Source organism: Plutella xylostella, chromosome 6 (genome assembly GCF_932276165.1).
Source record: "Plutella xylostella chromosome 6, ilPluXylo3.1, whole genome shotgun sequence".
Taxonomy (NCBI): Eukaryota; Metazoa; Arthropoda; class Insecta; order Lepidoptera; family Plutellidae; genus Plutella; species Plutella xylostella.
Window position 1 is genome coordinate 9940215 of NC_063986.1, and position 26025 is coordinate 9966239.

The 26025-nt window shown below is 42.1% G+C and overlaps 2 protein-coding genes across 4 annotated transcripts; one reads left to right on the forward strand and one right to left on the reverse strand.

Moving 5' to 3' along the window:
* Positions 1-163: 163 nt before the first annotated feature.
* Positions 164-25289, forward strand: LOC105394327 (ER membrane protein complex subunit 1). 3 transcript variants are annotated; one of them, XM_048621590.1, is made up of 19 exons: positions 164-341; positions 426-541; positions 1297-1440; positions 1617-1818; positions 2070-2254; positions 2585-2733; positions 3553-3742; positions 11756-11872; positions 13342-13529; positions 15294-15440; positions 16394-16486; positions 16905-16979; positions 19073-19177; positions 19981-20158; positions 20866-21018; positions 21822-21905; positions 22628-22720; positions 24187-24420; positions 24729-25289. In XM_048621590.1, exons 1-19 carry the CDS (start codon positions 199-201, stop codon positions 24887-24889), a joined length of 2757 nt encoding a protein of 918 aa, XP_048477547.1. In that variant the 5' UTR covers positions 164-198; the 3' UTR covers positions 24890-25289. The 3 variants fall into 3 exon arrangements, with proteins under 3 accessions (XP_048477547.1, XP_048477546.1, XP_048477544.1); XM_048621589.1 differs by lacking the exon at positions 16905-16979 and adding an exon at positions 23045-23070 and having other exon boundaries at positions 165-341; positions 16394-16561; positions 22628-22694; XM_048621587.1 differs by lacking the exon at positions 16905-16979 and having other exon boundaries at positions 165-341; positions 16394-16561.
* Positions 5423-6881, reverse strand: LOC125488604. Its single transcript, XM_048621591.1, has 2 exons — positions 6385-6881; positions 5423-5863 (listed from the first exon to the last, which is right to left on the reverse strand). Exons 1-2 carry the CDS (start codon positions 6554-6556, stop codon positions 5718-5720), a joined length of 318 nt encoding a protein of 105 aa, XP_048477548.1. The 5' UTR covers positions 6557-6881; the 3' UTR covers positions 5423-5717.
* Positions 25290-26025: the final 736 nt, after the last annotated feature.

Genomic DNA, 26025 nt, shown 5'->3' on the forward strand with positions numbered 1-26025 from the left:
TTTAGGGTTTCAACATAGAACAATGCGAACTGGTTTCAATCATATTTATTATTAGATAAAATACCTTTCTTTCTCCTTTCGACCTAGATAAATATTGGTAGAATTTAATGTTTTTATATGGTTTTTAAGCATAGATAGTAGATTTTACTTTATTTTTTATTTTATGTATGGCAACACAAACATTCAGTCGAAATCGAAATGGGGGTCCTGTCATCTCGTTTGAAATCCTCATTTCTGGATTTATTAAAATTTCTAAACAATTTGCATTGGCTAATCATTCTATTTAGTTTATTTAATTTGTCGGTTTGTATTTACGAGGATCAAATAGGAAAATTTGACTGGTGAATATATTTTTAGGTTATGAATGATTCCTGTCATGATATGCCCGAATTGATTGAATTATTAATAATTTCCCACGGTTTCAGGCGTCAAAGTTATGTGGGAAGAATAAAGTTTGCTCAGTATGATACAACTTCGACTGCTAAGAAAATTATTGTGGCTACAGAGGAGAATGTTATTGCCGCCTTGAATTTGAAGACTGGTATGCTATCCCACTTTTATATCATAATCAAATTAGTCTGTCAAAAGTGCCGGTCCTTTGAGCTGTATATTGGTATACTGGCCAGGAGGAGCTTATTGCTTGGGCTACTACAGAATTTTTTACTTCTTTTCCTGTTAATTATTTACACATACACACAGTTACAAATACAGAAATTCAGATATCATATAACCTGCAGTAGCGGTGCAGTTTCAGGAGTTGTGGCCATACAGCCCATGCCCTGATAATATTTTCCATGTATCAGTTGTGTGACAAGTGACAACCATAGTACAGGCTCTGCCTAGTTGGTTAGTGGGTCATCTTGGGCCTAGATTAGAATTAAATGGCTGTGTGAGCAATTCTAAGTCACATATATAAACAATCCCTGCATATTTTATAATAAATAAATAAATAAATATGTGGGGACATCTCACACACGGCCATCCAACCCCAAGCTAGGCAGAGCCTGTATTATGGGCATCGGACAGCTGATATATCTACACAAATACATAAATAGATACATATTAATTATAAATATCAACACCCAAGACCCGAGTACAAATATCTGTCTTTAAACAAATATCTGCCCCAGCCGGGAATCGAACCCGGGACCTTCGGCTCAGTAGTCAGGGTCACTAACCACTACGCTATTCAGTCGTCATGCCGTTTATTGCAGTACTTATTAAGTAAAGTCAGTGTAGGCGGCTAGAAAATATGGTATTTGTTTCTCTTAACATGTTTTTTGTATTGTCTTTCAGGTGAGGTGTTGTGGCGACATGTGCTGGAGACAGCCTCGAGGGGCAACATTCAGATGCTCCATGTGAGTGACAAGCGACCTACCTTCATCACCGTGTCAGGCAACACTAGTCCGTATGTTGTACGGAAATGGAGCTCAAATACTGGTGAGACATGTTTTCTTATTTTTATAAACTGTAATAAGGGTATGATTTCCTAATCTTTTTCTAGTCTATTACTGTACAACTCTGCAAATATCTTGCAGTCACTTACTTTGTTGTCTTCAGTCCAAATTTCATCCTCAGGCATAATATCTTTATAATGAAATATTCAATATTCACAGGTATATTGCTATGGGAGATGCCACTAACATTGAACACGGCACGGCCAGAACTGGCCAGGTTCTTTGTGGAAGACGACCAGCTGATCCAAGTAGCAGTGGTGCCGGGTGCTCGCCTCGAGCTCGCCTTGTACAATGTCATGAGAGACTCGGACTGGAAGAAACAAGCTGCTCAATCAATCTCAGCCGAATGGACCAATGAGAAGTGAGTGTGATTTTAATTTGAAAAACATAGTATTAGTAAGATGATACAAGCTTATGATAAGGGATGGATATTAATGCTCATACTATCAGAGTTTATTAGGCCCAAATCCCAATTATAGACCTTAGCCTAGATATTGCCATAGTTTGTATCCTCTGTACATATGGTAGACACTGGAAAGACTAAAACTACATCATTTCCCTTTCTTCTTTTAGACGCCGAAAGTAATGAATGTCATTTTAATTTAATTCCAGCTGTGTCATATCAATACCGAACTACATCTGTGTCTCTGGCAACCAAGTGCACATAGTCAATGTCAAGAAAATATTGAACAGGGAAGAGGACTACAAGCCTCTTGTCAAGCCACTGTCGGAGTTTGAGGACCTACAAACGTTTGAAGGAGGGTTGAAACCTCTGGTTGGAAGCAACAAAGTGTCAGGTAACATTGAAAGCCTTTCAAATACACAGTAAAAATATATTTGTCTATTTAGGTTGCTTTCCTAGTAGGCAAATACAATGGTTCGCCTGTTATGAGGCCCGCAAAACTAGCATAATATGTGAACACTCAGCATACAAAATTGATATGCCGCTACTCATTTTGTGATGCAAACAGTTGGACTACTGGGAATGCAGCCTTACTGTACATTGTTGAGAAAACAAGTCCTCATCGCTTGTCTTGTCCAGTGAATTATGGACCCTACAAAGCGATACCACCTACCAGCCCTTTGATTTCTTCTTCGATTCACTCAGCACTTTCAACATCCCACAGGCTTCATCCTAGACAACAAGAAGCTGATCCTGATCCAGCACAACACATTAGTAGCGGCTGCCATCGCGCTCTCTCCAGGCGGTGAAGTCGCGAGCGTGGACGCGGCGGCTGCGCCCGCGTTGCTGCAGACCTGGCACCAGGAATCTACGGTCAGAATCCACTCTTCTACATCTATACTATAGCTATAGTTTTAGATAAGAAGTAACCTGACATTACGCGCATATTGAAGTAACATTGAAAGACCGCAGCGCAGAGCGAGCGGTGGTAGCTCAGTCGGGTAAGCGCCCGCTTCTCACGCCAGAGATGCGGGTTCGAATCCCGGCGCTGACATGTACCAATGAGTTATTTTAACTTAAGTACAATGTATACCATCGCTCTTACGGTGAAGGAAAACATCGTGAGGAAACCTGCATATCTAGATTTAGCACATCTAGATATGTGAACCCACCAACCCGCAGTGGACCAGCGTGGTGGGAAATGGTCCAAGCTTAGGAAGGCAGTTTAGACCTTGGGGATATGCACAACGGTTCCATTCGAGAGAGCCAGGTGCAGGTGCTTACACCCCCACAGAGAATAGAATAGAATAGAATAGACCGCAGCGCAAAATTCTCTCGCATGTATTTTATGAATGAAAATGCGGCTCGCTGTACCACGGCATATTGTGATATAGTTCACATAATAATGTATTGAAAAAATTTTGCGCTACGACCGGGCCTAGACGTTATACAATGAAAGTGACCGAGATCCAATAGGTACTAGAATCCATAATGGCTTGTTATACGGGGCTAGCTATACCATACCATTACAAAGCTATCATGATCCTACACAACACAACCTAGCCTACCTCTTATATTTGTCATCAGCACAGAGTGTGAGACTGATAGGTGCTTGTAACAAACTTCTATGTAGATTCCTCGATGTCCTTCTGACGAAACGACCACAATATAAACTTCTCCATAACTCCCCAGGGCGTGCAACTGACGGCCACATGCCTCACCACCTTCAAGAAGCTACCGGAAGTGTCGCTCCCGGAGCGCGCGCTGGCCACACCGGAACCGGAAGTGGCGGCGGCCATGTGCACGGGCGCGCGCGACCAGCTCGCCTGCCGCTTCCTGCTGCTCGGAGCTGATGACTCGGTGACTTTGGTGACGCAAGCAGGTATGTGGATAAGGGTATGATTTATGAACCCTTTATAAGACAGAGTAAGTTCGAATATTTAATTGGTTTTGAACCTTAATTCGAAGTCATGAGGTTTAAAATATGATGGTCAGATATCGCCCAAAGCCTTATAAATGATTAAAATAAATAATAAATAAATAAATTTGCGTCCGTGTAAATAAAACGAAATCCGTCGTCGCCGTTCGTTGTAAAGGGATGGTTGTGGTAGCTCAGTCGGGTAAGCACCAAATGCCGGCCCTAACATGTGCCAATGAGTTTGTAGGAGCCGATGACCCGGTGACTTTGGTCGCGCAAGCTTGTGTGTGGGTAGGAGGATGTTAAGAGTGATGGGTCGAGATCTAGAATAATACACAGCATCTTATAAAGTAAAAGTAGCCAATACAAGTGTACCGTGAAAAGATGATACGTAGAGTAGCTTTTGTGACCATCAGAATTTTTTTGTTCTTACTCACCTTTTAAATCTTGACTTCCACAAATGATTCAAAAGCAAAAGTAGCCAAACCGGTCCACCCATTTAAGAGTTTATGCGACATTAACGAACAGCAATTGGGAAGAAAACGAAGTGAAACTTTGCCAGTAACAGCGAATGTGCCTTTCTGGTTGTTCAGTTATCAAATAACTGTCATGTATTTGGGTATTTCTTAAAAAAAACAAAAAAAAATATTTTTTTTAAAACTTTTTTTTTATTTTTTTTTATTAATGTTATTGGAAAGTGTATTGAAAATAATGAATTTTAATATCTTCAATCAAGCTTAACAGGCTTTGCAAGGGGTAGAAAATGAGGTGAGAAAGTATGGTTGTGACAAATTAAATTCCTTGTTTAAAATTCGACTTTATGACTGATGGCGTGAATTTCATTTTCAATATTCCAAATCAAAGTTTTTACAGAAATAAAATTAAAGTTTGTGCCTTCAGAATAACTATATATTTTTTTTATTAGGTTGTTACGTCACATCCATGTTCGACATGGATGTGACATCTTAAAACAGGTCACGACCAAGGCCTCAGAAAGCTATGGCTGTGACTGCCATGGTTGTGACATTTTCGCACCGTGCCTGACATTATTTTAAAATTCGTCATTATTTTTGCAATTTGTTACTTTTATCTGTAAGTACATTGTTGAAGTTATAAATTACGAAAAACAAACTGACAATACAGTTGAGCTTACCTTATATAACTTGAACACGGTCTGGACAGGTTTAGAGTGTTAGGGCCACTTGCACCAACATATTAAATCTAGATTTAGTGTTAAATCTCGATTTAGTGTAAAATTTTATATGGACTGACGTTTCTTAAATCAACATTTGACACTAAATCTAGATTTAATTTTTTGGCGCAAGGGGCCCTTAATTTATAAAATAAAACATAAAAATTATTATAAATTTACACTCCACCATTCATGCCGGCCAAGAAAGGGTAGGTCATACAGTGTTGATATAGCAGAAAAATATATAGTTATAGCAGATACGTGTCGCAAACTTCTACCCTTTTTTCAAGTGTAAATATTTCGGGCCACGGCTGTGACAAAAAAACATCAGACAAACTTTACGAAAGGTTTTGGTTTAAACTTACTTAGCTAAACAACATGAAATATATGTATTGTGATAAGTTAATTGCATATAAAATGATTATATTGTAAGGGCAGAAGTGAAATTGCAATTAAAAAAAAGAATTATTTATTAACCTAAAAACTAATCACATGTATTTACAAAAATTATAACCAAACTTAACAAACTAACAGAGGAACAGAATTATTACCAATTATACAAATCAACAATAGAAATTAAAGAAAGACACAAATACCGAACAGCAGATTACACCACGAGCAGAGTTTCCGCACGCCACCGAGTCCAGCCGAGAAAAGAGAGCTGCGCCACCGTTCGCTGCGCTTTTATAGGGAACGCCCGGCCCTTGCTCCTACGTAGGGTAGTAGGATCCAACACGGCCATCCTGATCATGCGTCGTCCTCGACAGCATCTGATATGTCCGGCAAGTGCTGCGCGGGTGCCTCGCGGGTCTCGCTGGCAGGACGGGAAGGACCAGCGACTGGCTCTGGGTCCTGGTGAGCGGGGGTGGTGGTGTCCTCGGACAGGTCGCCTTCTGCGAAACGAACAAAACATTATAACAAGTGCTAGCATAGCACATTGGCCTACTCTTCACAGCCATTCGTTTCATCTTACAAGGCCCTTTTCAGTCATCAAACACACGTACCAACTATCTAGATATGTTTATGCAGTACTAGGACTGTATCTTAGTACTTCATAAAGTTCCATTCATCACACATTAACATTACAACTCATATCATCATCAGCCGTACATCACACAATACACATGGATCCATGTTCATTCGCTGTCATATGGGGCATTTTATAGCCAAAAGGATCGTCTCGCAGTCCGTCCTCCATATGACCCATCATGTAGGGCAATTACCAAATCGCCAAAAGGATGGTCTCGCAGTCCGTCCTCTACATGTACTTGTACCCGTGAGAGACTTGTCAGGTACCTCGCAGTTTACCTGACGTAGGCGTCTCGCAGTCCGCCTACCGTCTCATCACATGGAGATCTACACGGCTCTCTATAGCAATGCAGACCCCTTAAAGTGCACAAACATATGTACTCACGCTCAAAGAATGCAGCGCAAGTCTCAGGGCACCACTCCCCTTTCCATAGCACCATATACTGAGCAGCAGCTTGCGTCGTCTTCCCATAGGAACTTGCCAACAACCGCAGCTCATACCGCCCACTTGGCAGAGCGCGTGTGACTTTGTACGGGCCGCGCATGCCGTGATCCATCTTCCCAGTAGCCTGCGAAAACTTAATCACAAAGACCAAATCGTTCACATTAAACACCCTTGGAGGGCATCTGTTACGGTTCACATACTGGTCCTGTCGAGATTGGTTTTGTCTCAACAGATCACTCGCTCGGGCTCGGCGTAACTCCCTTTGAGCTTCCCGATTTGGTTGTTCGCCTTCGAATGAAATGTCACGGACTAGTGACCTGATGACAGGGGTCGCTGCGTCTGCACCCACCAATAGGTTTAGTGGCGAGGCCTGGGTCGTCTTCTGCTTGGTCACGTTTATGGTCAGCTGCAGTCTCCACAGCGTCTCAGACCAGGCCGTCTGCCGTTATCAGGTGTATCTCTGACCCTATCTCTTTTACAAAGTCTAGAAACCTAGCAGACTGATACATTCTACCTCTATCTGTTACAATGAGTTTTGGTGCACCAAACAATGAAACTGCATTTGTAAACACACGTAAAAGTTCCTCAACATCCTGCCTATAAATTGGGTAAAGCAACGTGTACTTAGTGAATGCATCCACAACAAGTAGTACGAACTTAAAACCATTCGACTCGGGAAGGGGACCCAGTACATCTGAATGCAGCACTGAAAAGGGCTGATCAGGTTTTTCCCATGAAGTTATATTTTGTTGTTGGGACCTAGGTACACGTTTCTTCGAAATACAAATCAAACAGTGCTCAATGTATTTTTTAACAAACTGTCTTAGGCCTGCGAACCAAAAGTGTTTTAATACCAAATCCAGGGTTTTGTCGTAGCCAATGTGATTGTGCTCATCGTGAAACACGCGAAGTAAGCTAAGTCTATGACCGCGAGGAATATAACAAAGGAGTCGCGACTGTTCGCCTACTGGCGAGTACTTGTAATACAGAAGATCATTTTTCTCAACATAGCGATTGGGGTCCAGGCCACCCTCTCTAAGTTTCTCGAGGAGGTCTCGCGTTTCATTATCTGCAGCTTGTGCTATTTGGGCCCAATTGCGATGTTGAGTCACATTCAGTACTTCGCGAACGGGGTTCCTACTCAGGTAATCGGCATGTGACATCATCGTTCCCTTTCGGTATTCCATATCAAAAGTAAAGTCCTGGAGATAGATCCACCAGCGGGCCACTCTCGGAAGCAGGTCCTTTTTACGTTCGGTTGATTTGAGAGCATTGCAGTCTGTAATAAGTTTAAATTGAAGCCCAATCAAATAGTGTCGAAAGTTCTGCAATGCTTTCACAACAGCCAACGTCTCTAATTCATATGAGTGATACCTACTCTCTGCGCCTTGAGTGGTCCGGCTGAAGTAGGCTACAACTCTTTTGTTACCGTCCGGGTGGGTTTGCAAGAGAACCGCGCCGTACCCAACGCTACTCGCATCAGTATGCACCTCCGTAGGTAATTTTGGATCAAAGATAGCTAAGACAGGCTCGTTAGTTAAAATTGTAATTATTTCCTGTCGCACTTTCTCCTGTTCGGTACCCCACTTAAACTGTGCGCCCTTTTTGGTTAGTTGGGAGATGGGAAACGTTTTTGTCGCGTATCCCTCGATATACTTCCGGAAATAACCAGCTAGCCCTAAGAACTGCCTGACCTGTTTTACATTCTCCGGAGCGGGTGAATTTACCAGTGCTTGAATCTTATGAGGACTCGGCCTAACCTGACCTTGACTTATTATTCGCCCAAGATATTCGACTTCGGTGGTTAGAAAGACACATTTTCGTAAATTTATCGAAAACCCTGCCTCGGTTAAGGTGGCGAGTACTTTCCTCAGCAACTCTATCCCCTCGTCTATTGTGGTACTCATCAGCAGCACGTCATCAATGTAAACCAGGACTTGTCCCGCGTCTATAAATTTGCGCAATGTTTTATTAATAATCCTTTGGTACACGATTGGCGAATTTGAGAGTCCATAGGGCATTTTTAAATATTCGTAGTGCCCCTCGGGTGTGACGAATGCTGTCCTATGTATGGATTCATCACTGATCCTTATTTGGTGAAAACCCGAAGCCATATCAAGTGAGGAGTATCGCGTTATATTTTTATCACCTAGGCGGTCGATGTGATCGTCGATCAACGGTAACGGATATCGCTCTTTGACAGTCACTCTATTTAAAGCGCGGAAGTCGACGCAGAGACGGTCCGACCCGTCCTTCTTCTTCACAAGGATAATAGGACTAGAGTACTCTGACTGCGATTCCCAGATAATGTTCTTTTGTAGAAGATCATTGATGATTTCGCGAACCTTGAGTTTTTCAGCGATCGACAATTTGTAAGGCCGATAGGTGACGGGTACATCACTAGTTACATTGATATGCATTTCGCCCGTGGTCACAGTAGTGGTTGCTGTGCCTGTTATAAAGAAATCCGCAAAATCATCAATTACCTTCATGAGAGAATCACGCTCGGTACCTTTTAGCGGGGTAGTTATAAGTGCTTCGGTATCTTTTGTCACGGTGAAAACGTGGGCATTTTTATCACTTACAGGCGTACGAGTTAGGTATTGGCAGTCTTTAGTTCTAACGTAGGTAATACCATCCCTATTTAAAATGTCGGTTCCGATGATTAAGGGTGTTTTCATAAACGTGGCTGGCACCACTATAAAATCAGCTTCTATCGCAATGTTGGCAAATTGGACCGTAAGAGTTGTGCATGACGTGGCTACAATTTCATGGTTACTAATGCCCCTTAACACGCACCTAGTAGGCTTTAATGTAGGATTCAGATGTTTTATTACGTCCGATGATACGAGAGAAACATTAAGTGCCCCACTGTCTATTAATACGTCAACCGGTACGCCTTGAATTACAGCGGTAGTTATGTCGTTTGTTTTTCCGTGGAGTCCTGACAAAAATTTACATTCCGATTGTTATGCTGACCTTGAGGGCCAGTCGATCTTTCTTTCGCAAAACAAACACTCTCCGTGTGCCCTATCTTTTTACAAAACGTGCAGGTCGGAGCACCAGGCCGTGCTTTGAAGGTCGATTTTGACGGCTTAAACCTCTTGGGACAGTTATGAGAGAGGTGGCCATGCCCCTTGCAGTTAAAACAGATTTTACGTTGGCTCTGATCCGCATGTTCTGTACCACGTTTTCGTGATGGATGGTCCGTCTTTGTTTTAATGAAAATAGCCTTGTTTTGCTCTGGTTTTACATAAATAGACAGAAAAGACACAAGTTTTTCCGAAGAAAGTTCGGCGTTCGCTGCCGCTGCTCGCACCTGTGCATCTTCTATTCCACGGATAACAATCTGTGTTACTAACTCGTCGGGAAGTCCTTTAATTATATGTAGGCGTAACAAAGTACGACGCGCGTATTCCGCGTATGAACTAAACTTACTAGAAGTCGTGCACATTGTCTCAAATAGTATCGTTGCGTAGTCAAGTTTGCGAGAACAAAGCGGCTTAAATTCCCGCTTGAAGCTGCTCCACGATCTATCGGTCGATACCCATTCGTTTAGCCAAGTTCTAGCGTCACCTTTTAAACACCCTGCTACACGTGATAAGCATTCTTTGTCATCCCAGCCATTAGCTAGTTGCGCGCGGTCCACTTCATCACACCAAGAGTCCACGTCATGAATTGACGGGTCAAAGTTTGACACATAGTAATGTGAACGTCCCGGGTTTACAAATTGAAACGCGTCAACAATCGCTTGAGTAACCGACGAGGCCGATGGGTCTGGTTGTGAGATGGGGGTAGAAGTGAATTTACTTTCTATCATTTCGAGCCGAGACAAAATCGTATCGAGGGTTCGCGATTCTACGGGAACAGGATTAGGTGTCGCGCTAACGTATGACGCAGGTGGCGACGTCACAGGGGATCGAACCCTGGAGGGTGTACGTTCATAACGATGACGTGATCTACGTGAATGTTTTCGCGACCGATCGCGCCTTCGTTCTCGTCGATGCGACCTGCTGCGCGATCTACTCCGCGAACTATGCGTGTTAGGCATGATTGTTTTGTACAGAAAAATTAGTGAAAAACACACAAGTTGGCAACGATAAAGTTCCTCTGTTTTTAAATCAAAATTGCTCAAGAAACGCAGATGTGGGTGTTGGATTGGAATCCCACTTCTGATGTAAGGGCAGAAGTGAAATTGCAATTAAAAAAAAGAATTATTTATTAACCTAAAAACTAATCACATGTATTTACAAAAATTATAACCAAACTTAACAAACTAACAGAGGAACAGAATTATTACCAATTATACAAATCAACAATAGAAATTAAAGAAAGACACAAATACCGAACAGCAGATTACACCACGAGCAGAGCTTCCGCACGCCACCGAGTCCAGCCGAGAAAAGAGAGCTGCGCCACCGTTCGCTGCGCTTTTATAGGGAACGCCCGGCCCTTGCTCCTACGTAGGGTAGTAGGATCCAACAATATAATGATTTTTTGTCTGAAAAAGCACCAATTAATTCCAGAAAAATATTTTGTTGAGTAATTCGGTGAGCGGACATCGCACGGCTGTGACATTTTGGGGGGGATATTGATATCTATAAATACAAGGCATATGTATTTTAATGCATAATTAACTTGCCTGCATGATAAAAAATATGATTTACTGTTTTAATTCATACCTAACAACTATGAGTGCTTCCAGCTAGCCGATTCTTACGTAAGACAGTATTTTTTATAAGAATAAGAAATACCCATTTACATAGATGTCACTATCCCGCAAACTACATCGCGGTATTAGGATTTCTTACATGTTAATGACCTTATGAAATATACAAATAAACATTGCTTCTACTACCAGCGATCCGATCATAAGGCTACCAAGCCTTTTCATGGTCCTTCGAGCCGGATTACCTACATTGTTAGAGAGAAAATTGCGACTGAACAAACCAATTAAAACTGGGGAATTAGGCATAGTCGCCTAAGGCGCCATCTGTAATTAGCTTTTAATTTTTCTCCCCATTGATTATCATTTATAAAGTTTGTTGTTTTCCGTACATATTATGATACCAGTAACAAAGAGCGTTTCGAACCCCAGCACCTCAAACCATCTAAGGGCGCCTTCAAATTAGTCGCTAAGTGTCGCGCGGCTGCAGCGCTGCTGCAGCGCTGCAGCCGCGCTGCTGTCTAAATTCCATATAAATTATTAACGCGTGACTGCAGCGCTACTGCGCGCGACAATTAGCGACTAATTTGAAGGCGCCCTTACAAAACTACAACATTTTCTTCACATTAACTTAACCTTCACCAGGTCGCGTGCTATGGACTCGCGAGGAAGCTCTCGCCAATGTGGTGAAGGCGGAGATGGTGGACCTGCCCGTGTCTGAGGAAGAGGCCGCCATCGAGACCGAGTTCAACCAGAAGGAAGGTGGGTACTGCAGGCCTATCACCTTGACGGCCGACTGGTGTAGTGGTTAGTGACCCGGACTGCTAAGCCGAAGGTCCCGGGTTCGATTCCCGGCTGGGGCAGATATTTGTTTAAAGATAGATATTTGTACTCGGGTCTTGGGTGTTGATATTTATATTTAATATGTATCTATCTATGTATTTGTGTAGATATATCAGCTGTCCGATACCCATAACACAGGCTCTGTCTAGCTTGGGGTCGGATGGCCGTGTGTGAGATGTCCCCACATATTATTATTATTATCACAAGTTCTGTAGCATCAACTCTAGTCGCTAGCGTAATTCGATAACAATTTTTTGATCAGAGTCGCGAGCACAAGTTTCGAACCTCCGTTAACGTTGCGTATCGTCAACTGTCACTGTCAAAATGTAAGGCAAATTTAGTTCCCGTCGGTAACGTGAAGAACTAATAAAACGCATACAAATTTCAGTGTGTTTTCTATCGAATTAGTATCGACTTAAGTCGACCAAACAGGTGATCCCCCGATCACCGATACTGGTGGGGGTTCTTAGCTGTTTTATACGATTTGGTGGCTATCGACTACGGTACAATTGCCGATAGTCAAAATTGCTAAGAAATTTATGCGGTGTTATTATCAACTGGCTGGATAATCCTTTCACCACGGTGGAAAACCCTAGGTACGCTCTAGTCTTTGTCAGACGATAAGAAGATATTATATCTAAAACAGAGAACCTATTCGCCCAGTAATAGTTGTTTTTGGCAGTTTTTGTTATTCAACTAAGGTCCAAATCTATACATATTTTGTGCTTATCAGTGAAACCGAATCAGTAAAGTTATGTGTAATATTTTGAACGTTTAATTTCGATGTAAGATATTTTAATTTGTTTGAATAATTATTGTGTTATTGACTGGTATCTTTTGTTTCATAGCTGACAAGAAGTATAGTAAGTAAATATGTGTGGTTGAGTATTTATTTGTTATTGGTCTACGTATTGAAAGTTATTAAAGCTCAACACAGCGAGATATTTTGGTTGGAGAGAGCCCTAAGTGCATGCTTATAATTTTTACACAAACTTTTATGGTACATTTTTCCACTGACTGGTAAAGCCGACTAGCGCTGAAAACTAAACCTTATAATTACTAAAAGGTACTGTTTTCAATACTAGTGGTGGTCATTTAAAACCAACCCGCACTGTAAACTGAATGTAGCCAACGCACTAGATTCAATCACTTCAATCTGGTTCTCGTTCTCTCTACTACAACTAGAGGACGGTTGGCACTGTTCACCTACTGGAAAAGGATATTCATCATCATCAACACGACCCATCATGTCCACACTGCTGGGTTACGGGTCTCCTTCCAATGAAGGAAGGGTTTTAGGCCTAGTCCACCACGCTGGCCCAGTGCGGGTTGGTGGACATCTCCCTTTAACCCACACTGAAATCTAAACCCTACAACGCATCCCATAGGTTCAATCTGGCTAGCATTCTCCCGGCGTCTCGAAGCCGGTTGGCTGCAGCTTCTGCACCTGGCTCGTGATTGGCCGCGCGTGGGCGACGCGGGGGCGGAGGGGACCGGCGCGGGGCAGGGGGCGGGGCTAGTGAAGGACTACTTCAACTTGCACAAGATCATTTTGGCGGTCACTGAAGTTGGCAAGGTGAGTGACAAATATCCTTTTAAGAAATGTGAAAAAAGAAACAAAATGAAAATGGTGGCGGGACTTTTTGTAGGTATGCTATACTCCTTTGGTACACCAATCACTTAGAATAGAATAGAATAGAATAGAATAGAATATTGCTTTATTGAACACCACATAAATCACACATACAAAAAAAACATACTTATAGACTAGAACTAATGTACAATAGGCGGCCTTATCGCTGAGGGCGATCTCTTACAGGCAACCTTATATATAGCGGAAACAAAGTGACAATTTAGAGGGCGGTGTACCAACAATAACAAAATAATAATATAACTAACTATGTACCTACTTATAATAGCCTAATATAAACCTATAATACTGTAATACATACCATAAACAATACATACTATACATAATTATATACATACATATTATACAAACATACATACATATATATACATATTATATACATATTATATACATATATACTTAGTTAATTAAATAACATTATTATACTATACAAATTACAAAAGACATATAATACAGACACGGACTACTTACAATGATAGATAATGATTTTTTACCAGTGTTTTAAAGGTTTGCGGTGATTTAGCGCTAGGCACATTAAGTGGCAGAGAGTTCCACAGCTCAATTGCCCGAACCGTAAAGGAGTGGCTGTAAAATTTTGTAGAATGCGCCGGATATTCCAGTAGAAGCTCCTGTGAAGAACGCATCGGTCTTCCTTGAGCGTTCAGTCGAAACTGAAAGCGCTCCTTCAGGTAGTTTGGCGTGCATGGGTTGAACAGGACAGAGTACAAGAGCGAAAGAATATGAGCATTCCGTCGAAGGCGAATCGGGAGCCACTTGAGTTTTGCGCGGTATTCGGAGATATGGTCAAATTTTCGGAGGCCGAAAATTATCCGCATGCAGAAGTTTTGAAGTCGCTCAAGTTTGTTTAATTGCTCCTCTGTGAGATCTGGATAGCTGGCGTCTGCGTAGTCGAGTATTGGAAGAAGAAGGGTCTGAACAAGCGAAACTTTAGTGGATGTCGGTAGAAAATTGCGCAGTCGCCTTAAGGATGAAGCAGATGCAAATATTTTCCGGCTCAGTTCAGCCATTTGCAGAGTCCATGTAAGGTTGCTGTCGATATATACACCAAGGTTCTTCACAACATTGCTGAAAGGTATAATATTGCCATCGAAAGATATGTGAGGTATTTGGTGCCAATCAACCTTCGACCTCATTCTGGGGCTACCCAATATAGCGACCTGTGTTTTTGTGGGGTTGATTTTTAGTCCGTAAGATTTACACCATACAGATATGCTGTTCAAGTCGGAGTCGGACACTTACGTAACAGGCATCAGTTTTATATTGTTTCTTTATCTATACTGGTTAAAAATATGTGTTGGTAATTAATAATCCACTTGTTTTCACACGTTACCCTTTATCATATTGTCTATTTCCTATCTATGTGGTTGTCTGGAAGAGATTACTTTTAGTAATAAGGCCGCCGATTGTACTATATCTTTTCTATGTTTGTGAAACTGTTTCTTTTTGTGTACAATAAAGAGTATTTTATCTTTATCTTTAATCCATAGAGTTGTATTTAATTATTTAGATAGAATCCACTAATATTCTAGAGCCTAACAGGAGCCTATACTAAACAGGGTCGGTTTTATCAGTGAACGAGCGAAGTGACGTCGAAATATCGCGACGCATGACATGCAAAACTGTTATTTTTGAAGTCCAAACCGCACATTGTCAACCCGCTTTCCCCAGATCTTCGGCATCGACAGTCTGACCGGCGACATCGTGTGGAGTCGTTTCGAGCCCCAACTGGACACTTCGGGGGCGCTGATATTCGTGCGCCGCCCCGCGAGACACCGCCCCTTCACGCCCTATGTTACTGTGCTCGGGAAACATAGCGTGAGTATAGGATATAATAAAAATCCTAACTAATATTATAAATGCGAAAGTAACTGTGTCTGTCTGTCTGTCTGTCTGTCTGTTACTCTTTCACGCCAAAACTACTTAACGGATTTGAATGAAATTTGGTATACATATGGTATAGACCCTGGGAAAGAACATAGGCTACTTTTTATCCCGGAATTCCCACGGGAAAAACTTTTTAAGGCGAAGCGAAGCTCGCGGGCACAGCTAGTAATTTATATATTTATTTAATTGACGTTGGGATATGTTTATATATCATATATTATGATTGATATGCCGATAAAAATATAATAAGAAAATTGTGGCCGGTCTTATAGCTTTTTGTAACGGCAGCAATTTTCATATTGTTTCTTTATCTGCGGAAGTTACAACACGTGATTATAATATGTCTTAACTGTATACTGATTATTGTTTTAAACGCAGCTTTCGTTACAATAAATTTTGTCCTGTTTTCTGATCATGATGAAGATATCAAGTAGGTACATCTATACGTACATATTCTAAAAAACGGGATAAAAGGAACTAAGACGACAGGAAATGATATATGTATACTTCTGTATCGTACCTTTATCGTTTTTCTTTGTTCACATTTGACCCCCTCATTCCCCCCCTTTGGGCTTTTGAGCTTACACCCTTCTTAACATCCTATGTATTGAAGTAAAATAAATAAAATATTATATCCATCTAAATATCTTAGTCAGGAGTGTACGATGCGTTAAGGTTAAGATAATACCTATAAGTATAATACTTCACCGACTAATGTACTGTAATGTTTAACCGTGAATTTATCGTAATATTGTACCTACTATATGTAAATTCATTTTAATGTGCCAAGACAAACCATTCCGCGGTTTAATGGCGCTGCCAAACAAAAATGTAAAATGTATATATGCCTGCGTTTTTATAAATAATAAAATATCTATCCACAGGAGACAGGCAACGGCCTGCTAATCAGCTTCAACCCGATCACCGGGTCCCCTACAGGCGAGCGAGTCCTACACCTGGACACGCCACTGCTGCAGGCGGCTCTGCTGCACCAGCCCGACCGAGAACAGCTGCACGCGCTGCTCCTGCTGGACAGAGACGAGAATGTTCTGGTGAGTTTTTTTTTTTAAATATTATTTTTACATCTCACACACGGCCATCAGCCCCCATCGACCCCAAGCTAGGCAGAACCTGTGTTATGGGTGTCGGACAGCTGATATATCTACACAAATACATAGATAGATACATATTAAATATAAATATCAACACCCAAGACCCGAGTACAAATATCTGTCTTTAAACAAATATCTGCCCCAGCCGGGAATCGAACCCGGGACCTTCGGCTCAGTAGTCAGGGTCACTAACCACTACGCCATTCGGTCGTCTAAGGTGAGTTATTAGTTACGGTATACGGGTAGTATACAGTGAGGTCACCTGGACACCCCACTGCTGCAGGCGGCTCTGCTGCACCAGCCCGACCGAGAACAGCTGCATGCGCTGCTCCTGCTGGATAGAGACGAGAATGTTCTAGTGAGTTATTCATCATCATCATCATCAGCCAATAATCATCCACTGCTGGACATAGGCCTCTCCCAAGGAGCGCCACAACACTCGGTCCTCGGCCTTCCTCATCCAACCACTACCCGCCACCCGCCTAAGGTCGTCAGTCCAGCGGGCAGGAGGGTGAGGTGAGTTATTAGTTAGCGTCAATTCACATGTACCACAACCACACCACAGCCACAACCACGCCGTGTGGTCGGGCGTATATTTTGTATTGAAAATGAATAATCCAATTCACACGTGCCACATTTTGCCGTTGTCATCGACCACCTGTGTAATATCGACCACATCGCAACCACATCGCGTCGGCAACGCCGCCACGCGGCGGCGGCACCGCGGCCACCTCCTCTCCCTATTAAATGCATACGACTACGTGGTTACCACATCGCAACGACAGCGACAACACAACCACATCGACGTTTTGTCGCTGCCACAACGCAACTGCAAAAAGCCGCTGTCACACTATTCTCACGTAACCACAGCTTGACCACATTACGTCGCTGCGACGTGGTGTGGTTGTGGTACGTGTGAATTGACGCTTACGGTATACGGGTAGTATACAGTGGGGTCCACCTCGACTCACCCCACCCCATGAATGTTCTGGTGAGTTGATTGGACGGTTATGATGTCGATAAAATAGTGTGGTCATGCTAAATAAAACACCCGTGCGACCCTAAACGCATGTAAGGTCTACGACTATACGCAACTTTTCATATCCCGTTTGAGAAGTATTTCTGCGGCCGCTACACCGGCTTGTTATCGATGTTTAATGTGCGTTGGTAGACCAATCACAGCGTTGTATTTATGGTGAATCGCGATATAGCGACGTTTATCTACGTCGATAACGCACCCGTGTAGCGGCAGCTGGGGGTGTATATCACACGACTCGCCGGAGGGGAGCGCGTCCTGCAACTGCATACATACGAGAATGTTCTGGTGAGTTTATTGTCTATTATCTCTATAAAAAAGGGTTGATCAGCATGCTTAAACCCCCCATGGAACCTTGCATGTAAGGTCGACGACTATGCGCAACTTTCCAGTTCCAGTTTGTGAAGAACTTCTGCAAACGATGTGTTTCGACGTCAATAACTATGTCTGTGTGGTGGCTTCAGAAATAACACAGGCTCGTTATTGACGCTGATAAACTCGTTTAAGCGCGTTCCACCAATCACAGCGCCGTATTTATGGTGAATCGCTCCTACTGCTGGATAGCGATGAGAATGTTCTGGTGAGTTATTATTCTGAAGATAAACATTGCGTGGAGCAGTGTGATGTGTGATGATAAACAAAATACACGTGGATCCTTACACCTAAGTATGTTAAGTAAGGTCGCAACTTTTCACATTTTGGACGAATTTCTTGGTTTACTGGTGGTGGTCTTGTTTTTAATTACCGAAGGAGTAGCCAGAGAACAGTAAATGTATTGAAGTGTGCTTACAAACTGTACATTACATACCGCCACGCATACGACAAGATTAAGGGTTTTAAAGATAAAAGTACGATTGTCCTTTCCCTCACCAATAGGTAACATGTAAATTAATGTAAGACTTTATTGAATTAACATTTTTTTAAATGTAACAATTTTATGTAAGGCGAAAGTATGTCTATCAGATAGGCGACATACTCAAGAAGAGCCAAATTAGGAGTTTCCGAAACCGACGTGCGTGTATGAAGAGACTAATGAATGTGGAGGAATCGAAAGAAGTATATATGTCAGGATCGTGGCACGTGGAGATCCATAGTCTCTGCCTACCCCTCTGGGAGACAGGCGTGAGTATATGTATGTATACTTACGTACAATTTTATGTTGGTGTATCTAAAATCCTAATCCTAACTAATATTATAAATGCGAAAGTAACTGTGTCTGTCTGTTACTCTTTCACGCCAAAACTACTGAACGGATTTGAATGAAATTTGGTAAGTATACATACGGTCTTAACCCTGGGAAAGAACATAGGATACTTTTTATCCCGGAATTCCCACGGGAAAACTTTTTAAGGCGAAGCGAAGCGCGCGGGAACAGCTATACACACATAAATAACCCACACATCTCTCTATTCCAGGTGCTGCCCCGCTCGTCGGCGCCTCTAGTCCGCGACATGTACATGTACGTGGCCCACACCGCGCCCGCCAGAGTGCACGGGTACGCACTGCAGTATGATGGGCAGGTAAGTTCAACTAAATACGTGCATGGAATGCCAATTTTAAATATTGTAGACTGAAACCCCCCCTTGGGGGTCTCTTAGCTTCTGTAGGGGGTCGACAAAGGTCGAAAAAACAAGATATTTTACAAAAAAAAACTATTACGAAGATTAATATTTTTCTTGTCATCATGACCACAAATAATAGTACAGTAATAGTACTGATAAAAAAAAAACTGAAGGGTCAAAGGGGTCGCGAAATATTTTTTATACCAGGGGGGTCGCATTATGAAAAAGGTTGAAAAACACTGGTCTAGAGAACCGAGTTACGTATACGATGCGTTCCACTTACCGAGAACTCTATCTCTTATCTAAAACAAACTTACCCCTTCCCAGTCAGTATCAGTTCACAGCAACTGATCTACTGGGCCAAACGGTTTTTAAAACAGAGACTTGCCATGGCTTTACAGGGCCTCGATCACGATTGCTGTCAACTCAAATCGCTAGTGTAATTCGATAGCGATTTGTATGATAAGTTGGCGCTGTTCTTTTTCCATATGTTTGTTTAGTATCGTACAACGCTAGCGTATTGAGCTGGTGCCGTTTTGATACTCTGGACAGCAACCTTTATTTGTTTTGTTGGTTCTGTATTACGTATTCTCTTTATTTTGTTGATGTTTATTTTCCTTTTCTGACTTATTATTCTGTCTCAGTGTGTCAAATAAATGTATCTTTCTTTCTTCTTTTTATTGCCAGGTTAGCTTGTGATAGACACACTGATCTCAACCTATATGTCATAATTCTAATCCTAACTTCCCCTCATCCCACAGTCAGTAACCGCCCAGCGCACCTGGTCCCTATCCCTGGGCGGCCCCACATCCCGCCTGGCTTGCGCGGCGCCCACGCGGCCCGAGCGCGCGCAGTCGGCCGGCCGCGTGCTGGCCGACCGCACCGTGCTGTACAAGCACCTCGACCCCAACGCCGTGCTGTTTGTGCTGCAGGACGGAGGTATGGAGGGGGGGGGGGGCTGGGGGGAGTGTAGCTAGTAGCGACGGACCTAATAGCAACGCACCTAGTAGCTAGTAGCAACGAACCTAATAGCAACGAACTTAATAGCAACAAACATAATAGCGACAAAATCAGAGAATAGTGTCTAATAGCAACACATCTAAAAGCGACAAAATAAGAGAGTAGTGTCTTATAGCAACGTAGCTAATAGGAACAAAATCAGAGAATACTGTCTAACAGCGCCGTCAGAAGCGTAGAAGGTAACGTTTAGGTTGCTTTACCAATTCCATTTGGCTGCCATTCGTCTATTGTGAGTACAATACGACGAATGATAACAGAGTAGATCTTGGAAAGTGAAGTCATATTCTTCGAGACGTTTCTTCTGCACCGACACTCAATCTTTTCTATATTTCCATAAATCTCCTTGATTGTGAAAATTGTGTATTTATAGATGAATTAAATTAAATTTAAAATTGCCATCTTCATTTATAAATTTTAAGAGTATGTATATTTAGAGTCTATTTAGTTTAATTTTATTATTGTTGATTTTGTAACCCGTGCTGGTAGTGGGGCGGAGTACCCAGTAATACAGGTTTTTAACCTAGCACAGGGGCTCTGGCTATTTTATTGTATTGAAATGTTTTGAACAATAAACTATTTTACATTTTCATTTTTTCAATTAAAACATTTCACTTTAACTTCCGCAGACTCAGTAGTAGCAACCGTAGTCGACGTGGTCTCCGGCGGCGTGGTGGCTGCGCAGGCACACCGGCGGGCGCGAGCCACGCCCCACGCCTTGTACATGGAACACTTCCTGGCCTACTTGTACCACAACGAGAAGCAGAGGCGAACTGAGATTGGTCAGTATTCATTTGTTACATTATTAATAACTAGCTGTTCCCCCGCGCTTCGCTTCGCCTTATAAAGTTTTCCCGTGGGAATTACGGGATAAAAAGTTGCATATGTACTTTCCCAGGGTTTAGATCATATGTATACCAAATTTCATTCAAATCCGTTCAGTAGCTTTGGCGTGAAAGAGTAACAGACAGACACAGTTACTTTCGTATTTATAATATTAGTTAGGTTAATGTGTAAAAATTTCGACCAAGGCGGCATATCTGATTGATTTCAGCTGTCTGCTCAAGATAAGGGAGTATGGTTTGTACCTACAATAACCACTAATCGTATCATGCTATCAATCCCCTCCACAGCAATAATGATGCTCTACGCCGCACCGCTTATATTTTATAGACTCGGGTAGGTACTCCATTCTGAAGGCACACCAAGACGCTACAATAGTTTTGCGTCGCGCTCACTCATATCGCGCGGCTCAGAAGGAAAGCCGTCTACAAAATAACCATACTATGTCTGTCCCACAGCGACAATAGAGCTCTACGGAGGCTCGACCCTTCGCCTCGACTCTGGCACCCCTTTCAGCTCTCTTAACCCGTCGAACGCCGTCGTGTAACTGCTCAATCATCTTTAACAAATTCTGTGCCCAATGATATCAATGAACCATACTACATCCCTTCCACAGCAACAATGGAGCTCTACGAAGGTTCGAACCGTTGGCTAGACTCTGGCACTCCATTCAGCTCTCTTAACCCGTTGGGCACCGTCGTATAACTGCTTCACTATTCTTACATCTGTCTCTCTTTTACAGCAACAATGGAGCTCTACGAAGGTTCCACCCGCCGGCTAGACTCGGGCACCCCGTTCAGTTCTCTTAACCCGTCGGGCGCCGTGCAATAATATATTAGCTACTGCTCGAGTATTCACAAATGTATCTCCCTTCCACAGCCACCATGGAACTATACGAAGGCTCCACCCGTCGCCTCGACTCGGGCACTCCATTTAGTTCTCTTAACCCGTCGGGCGCCGTGCAGAGCGCGCGCCAGAGCTACGTGTTGGGCGCGGGCGTGGTCGCCGCCGCTCTCACTCGCACGCCACGGCTTATTACTGATAAGCATGCACTATGTAAGTACTGAGGGGTTACCACATCTTCTTCTTCTTCTAGTGCCTCTCCACTACTGGAGGTTGGCGGTCAGCTCTGCATACTCCTCTCTATTCTTCGCCAAGCGCATCAGCTGTTCCACGCTGGCCACTCCCGTCCATTCTCTTAAATTGCGGAGCCACGACTGCTACCACATACATTAGCAATTAACAATCCAGCAGCGTCTCGCTCGTCTGTAAAACATCTGTCAGATCCATGCAAATTACGTCAGATTCGTACGTACAGACGAATGGTGGTAAGGTAGCAGTAGGCATGATGTGTTTTGAGAAAATTGCAGGGCACCTGTTTTTATATGTGTTTTGCTTGACTTTGCCAAAATAGCAGTAACTGTTGACTGAAGCTAGAAACACTAGAGCTAGACTGCGATTTTGACACGCTGGTGAAATGATTAGCCAGTCAGAGTTGTTTTCAGTTACACTAAAAGTTCAGTTATACTAAAAGTGAAAGCTGTTGTTATATCGCGCGGCAGAGCTACGTGTTGGGCGCGGGCGTGGTCGCCGCGGCACTCACACGCACGCCACGGCTTATTACTGATAAACACGCACTATGTGAGTAGACTAACTAGGAGTCAAATATGTTGAGAAAAATGCAGGCCACCCTTGTTTTATGTGTACAAAAACGAAAGAGGAGTATACTGTTGCCTCCAGAAAGCTGTGAACTCATGAACTTCTGTGTTGTGTGTCCGTGTGTGTGACGTTCTTTTCCTTCTTAGCGTGTCCGGTCAAACACAGGAGCTGAAGGCCTAGCACGGGGCTATGCCTTCTGGACTAGGGAGATGTTTGTGAAAAGATTAGCCAGTAAGATTTGTTGTCAGTAACTTAACTAACTAAAACTGAAAGCTGTATATCGCGCGGCAGAGCTACGTGTTGGGCGCTTATTACTGATAAGCATGCATTATGTGAGTATTGTGGGGTTACCACATCTTCATCTTCTAGTGCCTCTCCACTACTGGAGGTTTGCGGTCAGTTCTGTATACTCCTCTCTATTCTTCGCCAACCGCATCAGCTGTTCCACGCTGGCCACTCCCGTCCATTCTCTTATATTGCGGAGCCACGACGGCTACCACATACATTAGCAATTAACAATCCTTAAGCAGCGTCGCTCGCCGGTCAAACATCTGTAAGATCCATGCAAATTACGTCAGATTCGTACAGTCGAATGTGTCGGTGTTGGTACGGTAGCAGTATAGGCATGATGTGTTTTGAGAAAATTCGGTATGTTAAGTAATTTTATGGTGATTGTTTTTATAATTTTAAATTGAAGTATGTTGGAATTTGAGACACTAATTTGAATATTTTTTATTTTACTGCTCTCGTTAATTTAATAAAAAATAATTAAAGATCGGCTCTGCGACGATTTTATGACGTCATTCGCTACCATGCAGCCGCTGACGTCATCAAGATCGTAACTCTGTGAATATTTACACTTTAGATTGACAGAAGTGACATTTAACAATTGAACATTTTTATTCTCTTTGGTTGAAACTTTAACCTTGCGCAGCGTCTTGAAGGACAAATTATATTTTAATTTTTGATAAAATAATCGGAATCCTTGAATATTTTAAATATTTAAGAATGAGACACTTATTAAGAAGATAATATCTCGAAACGGTTTTGGAATTAGCATCAAAAAAATTTACTTAACATACCGAATTGCCGGGCACCTGTTTTTATACGTGTTTAGCTTGACTTTGCCAAAATAGCAGTAACTGCTGCCTCCAGAAAGCTGTGAAGACATGAACGATGTGTGCTATTCTTCTACTTCTTAGCATATTGGTGACAAACACTAGGTAGAGCTTGACTAGGGTTTGACACGTTGGTGAAAGGATTAGCAAGAGTAGTTGTCAGTTATTATAGTAAATACAATTAAGATACCGATGTATGAAGAAGAAGATTTAAGATGTAAGTATATCACTCGAGGCTCCTTTCACGCACCCATGAAAAAATTAACTCCGAAAATATAACTTTTAGTTTATACACCTTTCGTTTTTCTAAAACAATTTCCTTCTCCACAGTGGCGCTATCCACCGGAGCCGTGATCGAGATGCCGTGGGCCTACCTGGACCCGCGCCGCCCCCTCTCCCCCACCCCCGAGCAGAGGGAAGAGGGCCTTATTCCCTACGCACCAGAGTTGCCTTTACCAGCTGAGAATGTGCTCAATTACAACAGAACTCTGACTCGTGTGCATGGAATTTACACAGCGCCAGCCGATTTGGAGTCTATCTCGCTTGTTTTCGTTACTGGACTTGGTAAGTTGACACTGAATATCAAACAAAATACAAATATTATAATTGTATTATGTAGTTCGGATTGACGCTATAGCCAGCCTTATCGCTAAAAGCGAAACCATTGGGCGGAGGAATCACTTAATGAATAGATGAGGAATGCGTACTGTGTATTTTTAGTTTAATAAAAATACACAGTACGCAGACGGTATAATTTTGAGAAGCCCATAGTTAATCATATCATTAAAAAGTATTACCTATTAAAAGTATTATTGATAAAATATTTTAAATAGGTACCAGTTGTTATATTATATATGTTCGTTTCATTCCAGATCTCTTCTACACCCGCGTGGCGCCATCAAAGACGTTCGATCTCCTGAAGGAAGACTTTGACTACTACCTGATTCTGTTAGTGTTAGGAGCCCTAGTCGCGGCCACTTACAGCACCAAATACTTTGCATCGCGTAAAATGTTGCGTCAAGCGTGGAAGTGATCAACTAAGCCCTTATTTCTGGACGCAACTCTCGATCGAGTTTTAAAAACGAATATCTAAGTAAGGGTCGCCCTTCGATTTTCGTAAGTTAACCTAAGATAAGACAGGGTTGATTTTGTGGTTACTTGTGTCAAAATGTGTATGTGTGACTTGAGTTTTTGTGTTCTACATCCCCCACTATCAACTTGCAAGAGAGTATATAGTTTGGTTTTTGGTTGTGAGTCTGAAGTTTACTATTTATAAAATCAAATGGGTGTAGCGGAGGTGCCGCACAAAATGCATGAAACAATTGCGATGTATCCCATGTCTCGATTCCATTTAGTGGGACTCCGTTGCTGCATTAAACTTATCAGTCCCAAGCAACTAATATTGTTCTATCCGATTAGACCGGTATGTTAATTAAGAATGGGGAATTATAAAACGAGCGAACAAAAAAAAACTTTGCGACTGATGATGACATATTGTTTTAATAACTTGAGCGGTATGAATTTGAGTAAGTGAAAAATTAACTAAACTGACGACGAATATTGATTTATAATAAAATCCAGAACGAGCTTACAAAAAGTGGATTGTGATATATCCATTTCGAATATTAAAATTTTATCCAAGCGACTTAATTACTAAGTGAGCGACTGGAATTACTAAGTGAGCGACTGGAAATACAGAGACGGCAACTTCAATATTCGATTTTTCTAAGTGAGGTTATACTATCGAACTACTAAAAAGTTCACTTTGAGCAAAGTTTTGTATGCTGCTTTATTAATGATTATTGGTTACTGATATTCTATTTGAGGGCTTATGTTTTTTATTTTGATACGCTTTTTTAATGAAAACTACAGATTTTTAAATGCGCGTGAATTCGAATGGGGGTGGGGAGACGAATCGTTGCAGTCAGGTGAGTTGTAGTAGGGCTCCTCATACCTATCAATGTTTCTTACTATTAATAAGAAGTTTTTTTTAGTTGACTGAAGCGTCTTATTTTATTTTTTGTTCATTTGATTGAAATAAATGCATGCATATTACTTTAATTTTACGGAGTACATTGTTTTATTTAATTACCCTTATATTTCAATAATAAAATTTCTCAACTAATAGAATAGTGTTTCTTCAAATAGTTATTTCATATTATTTTTATT

Coding starts and splice junctions, on each gene's coding strand:
- LOC105394327 (XM_048621590.1), top strand. CDS start 199: ATGGGGGTCCTGTCATCTCGTTTGAAATCCTCATTTCTGGATTTATTA. Junction 21,019..21,821: donor GCAGAGGCGAACTGAGATTG/GTCAGTATTCAT, acceptor TCTCTTTTACAG/CAACAATGGAGCTCTACGAA. Junction 21,906..22,627: donor TAACCCGTCGGGCGCCGTGC/AATAATATATTA, acceptor AAAGCTGTTGTT/ATATCGCGCGGCAGAGCTAC.
- LOC125488604 (XM_048621591.1), bottom strand. CDS start 6,556: ATGGATCACGGCATGCGCGGCCCGTACAAAGTCACACGCGCTCTGCCA. Junction 5,864..6,384: donor TTGCGCTGCATTCTTTGAGC/GTGAGTACATAT, acceptor TTCGTTTCGCAG/AAGGCGACCTGTCCGAGGAC.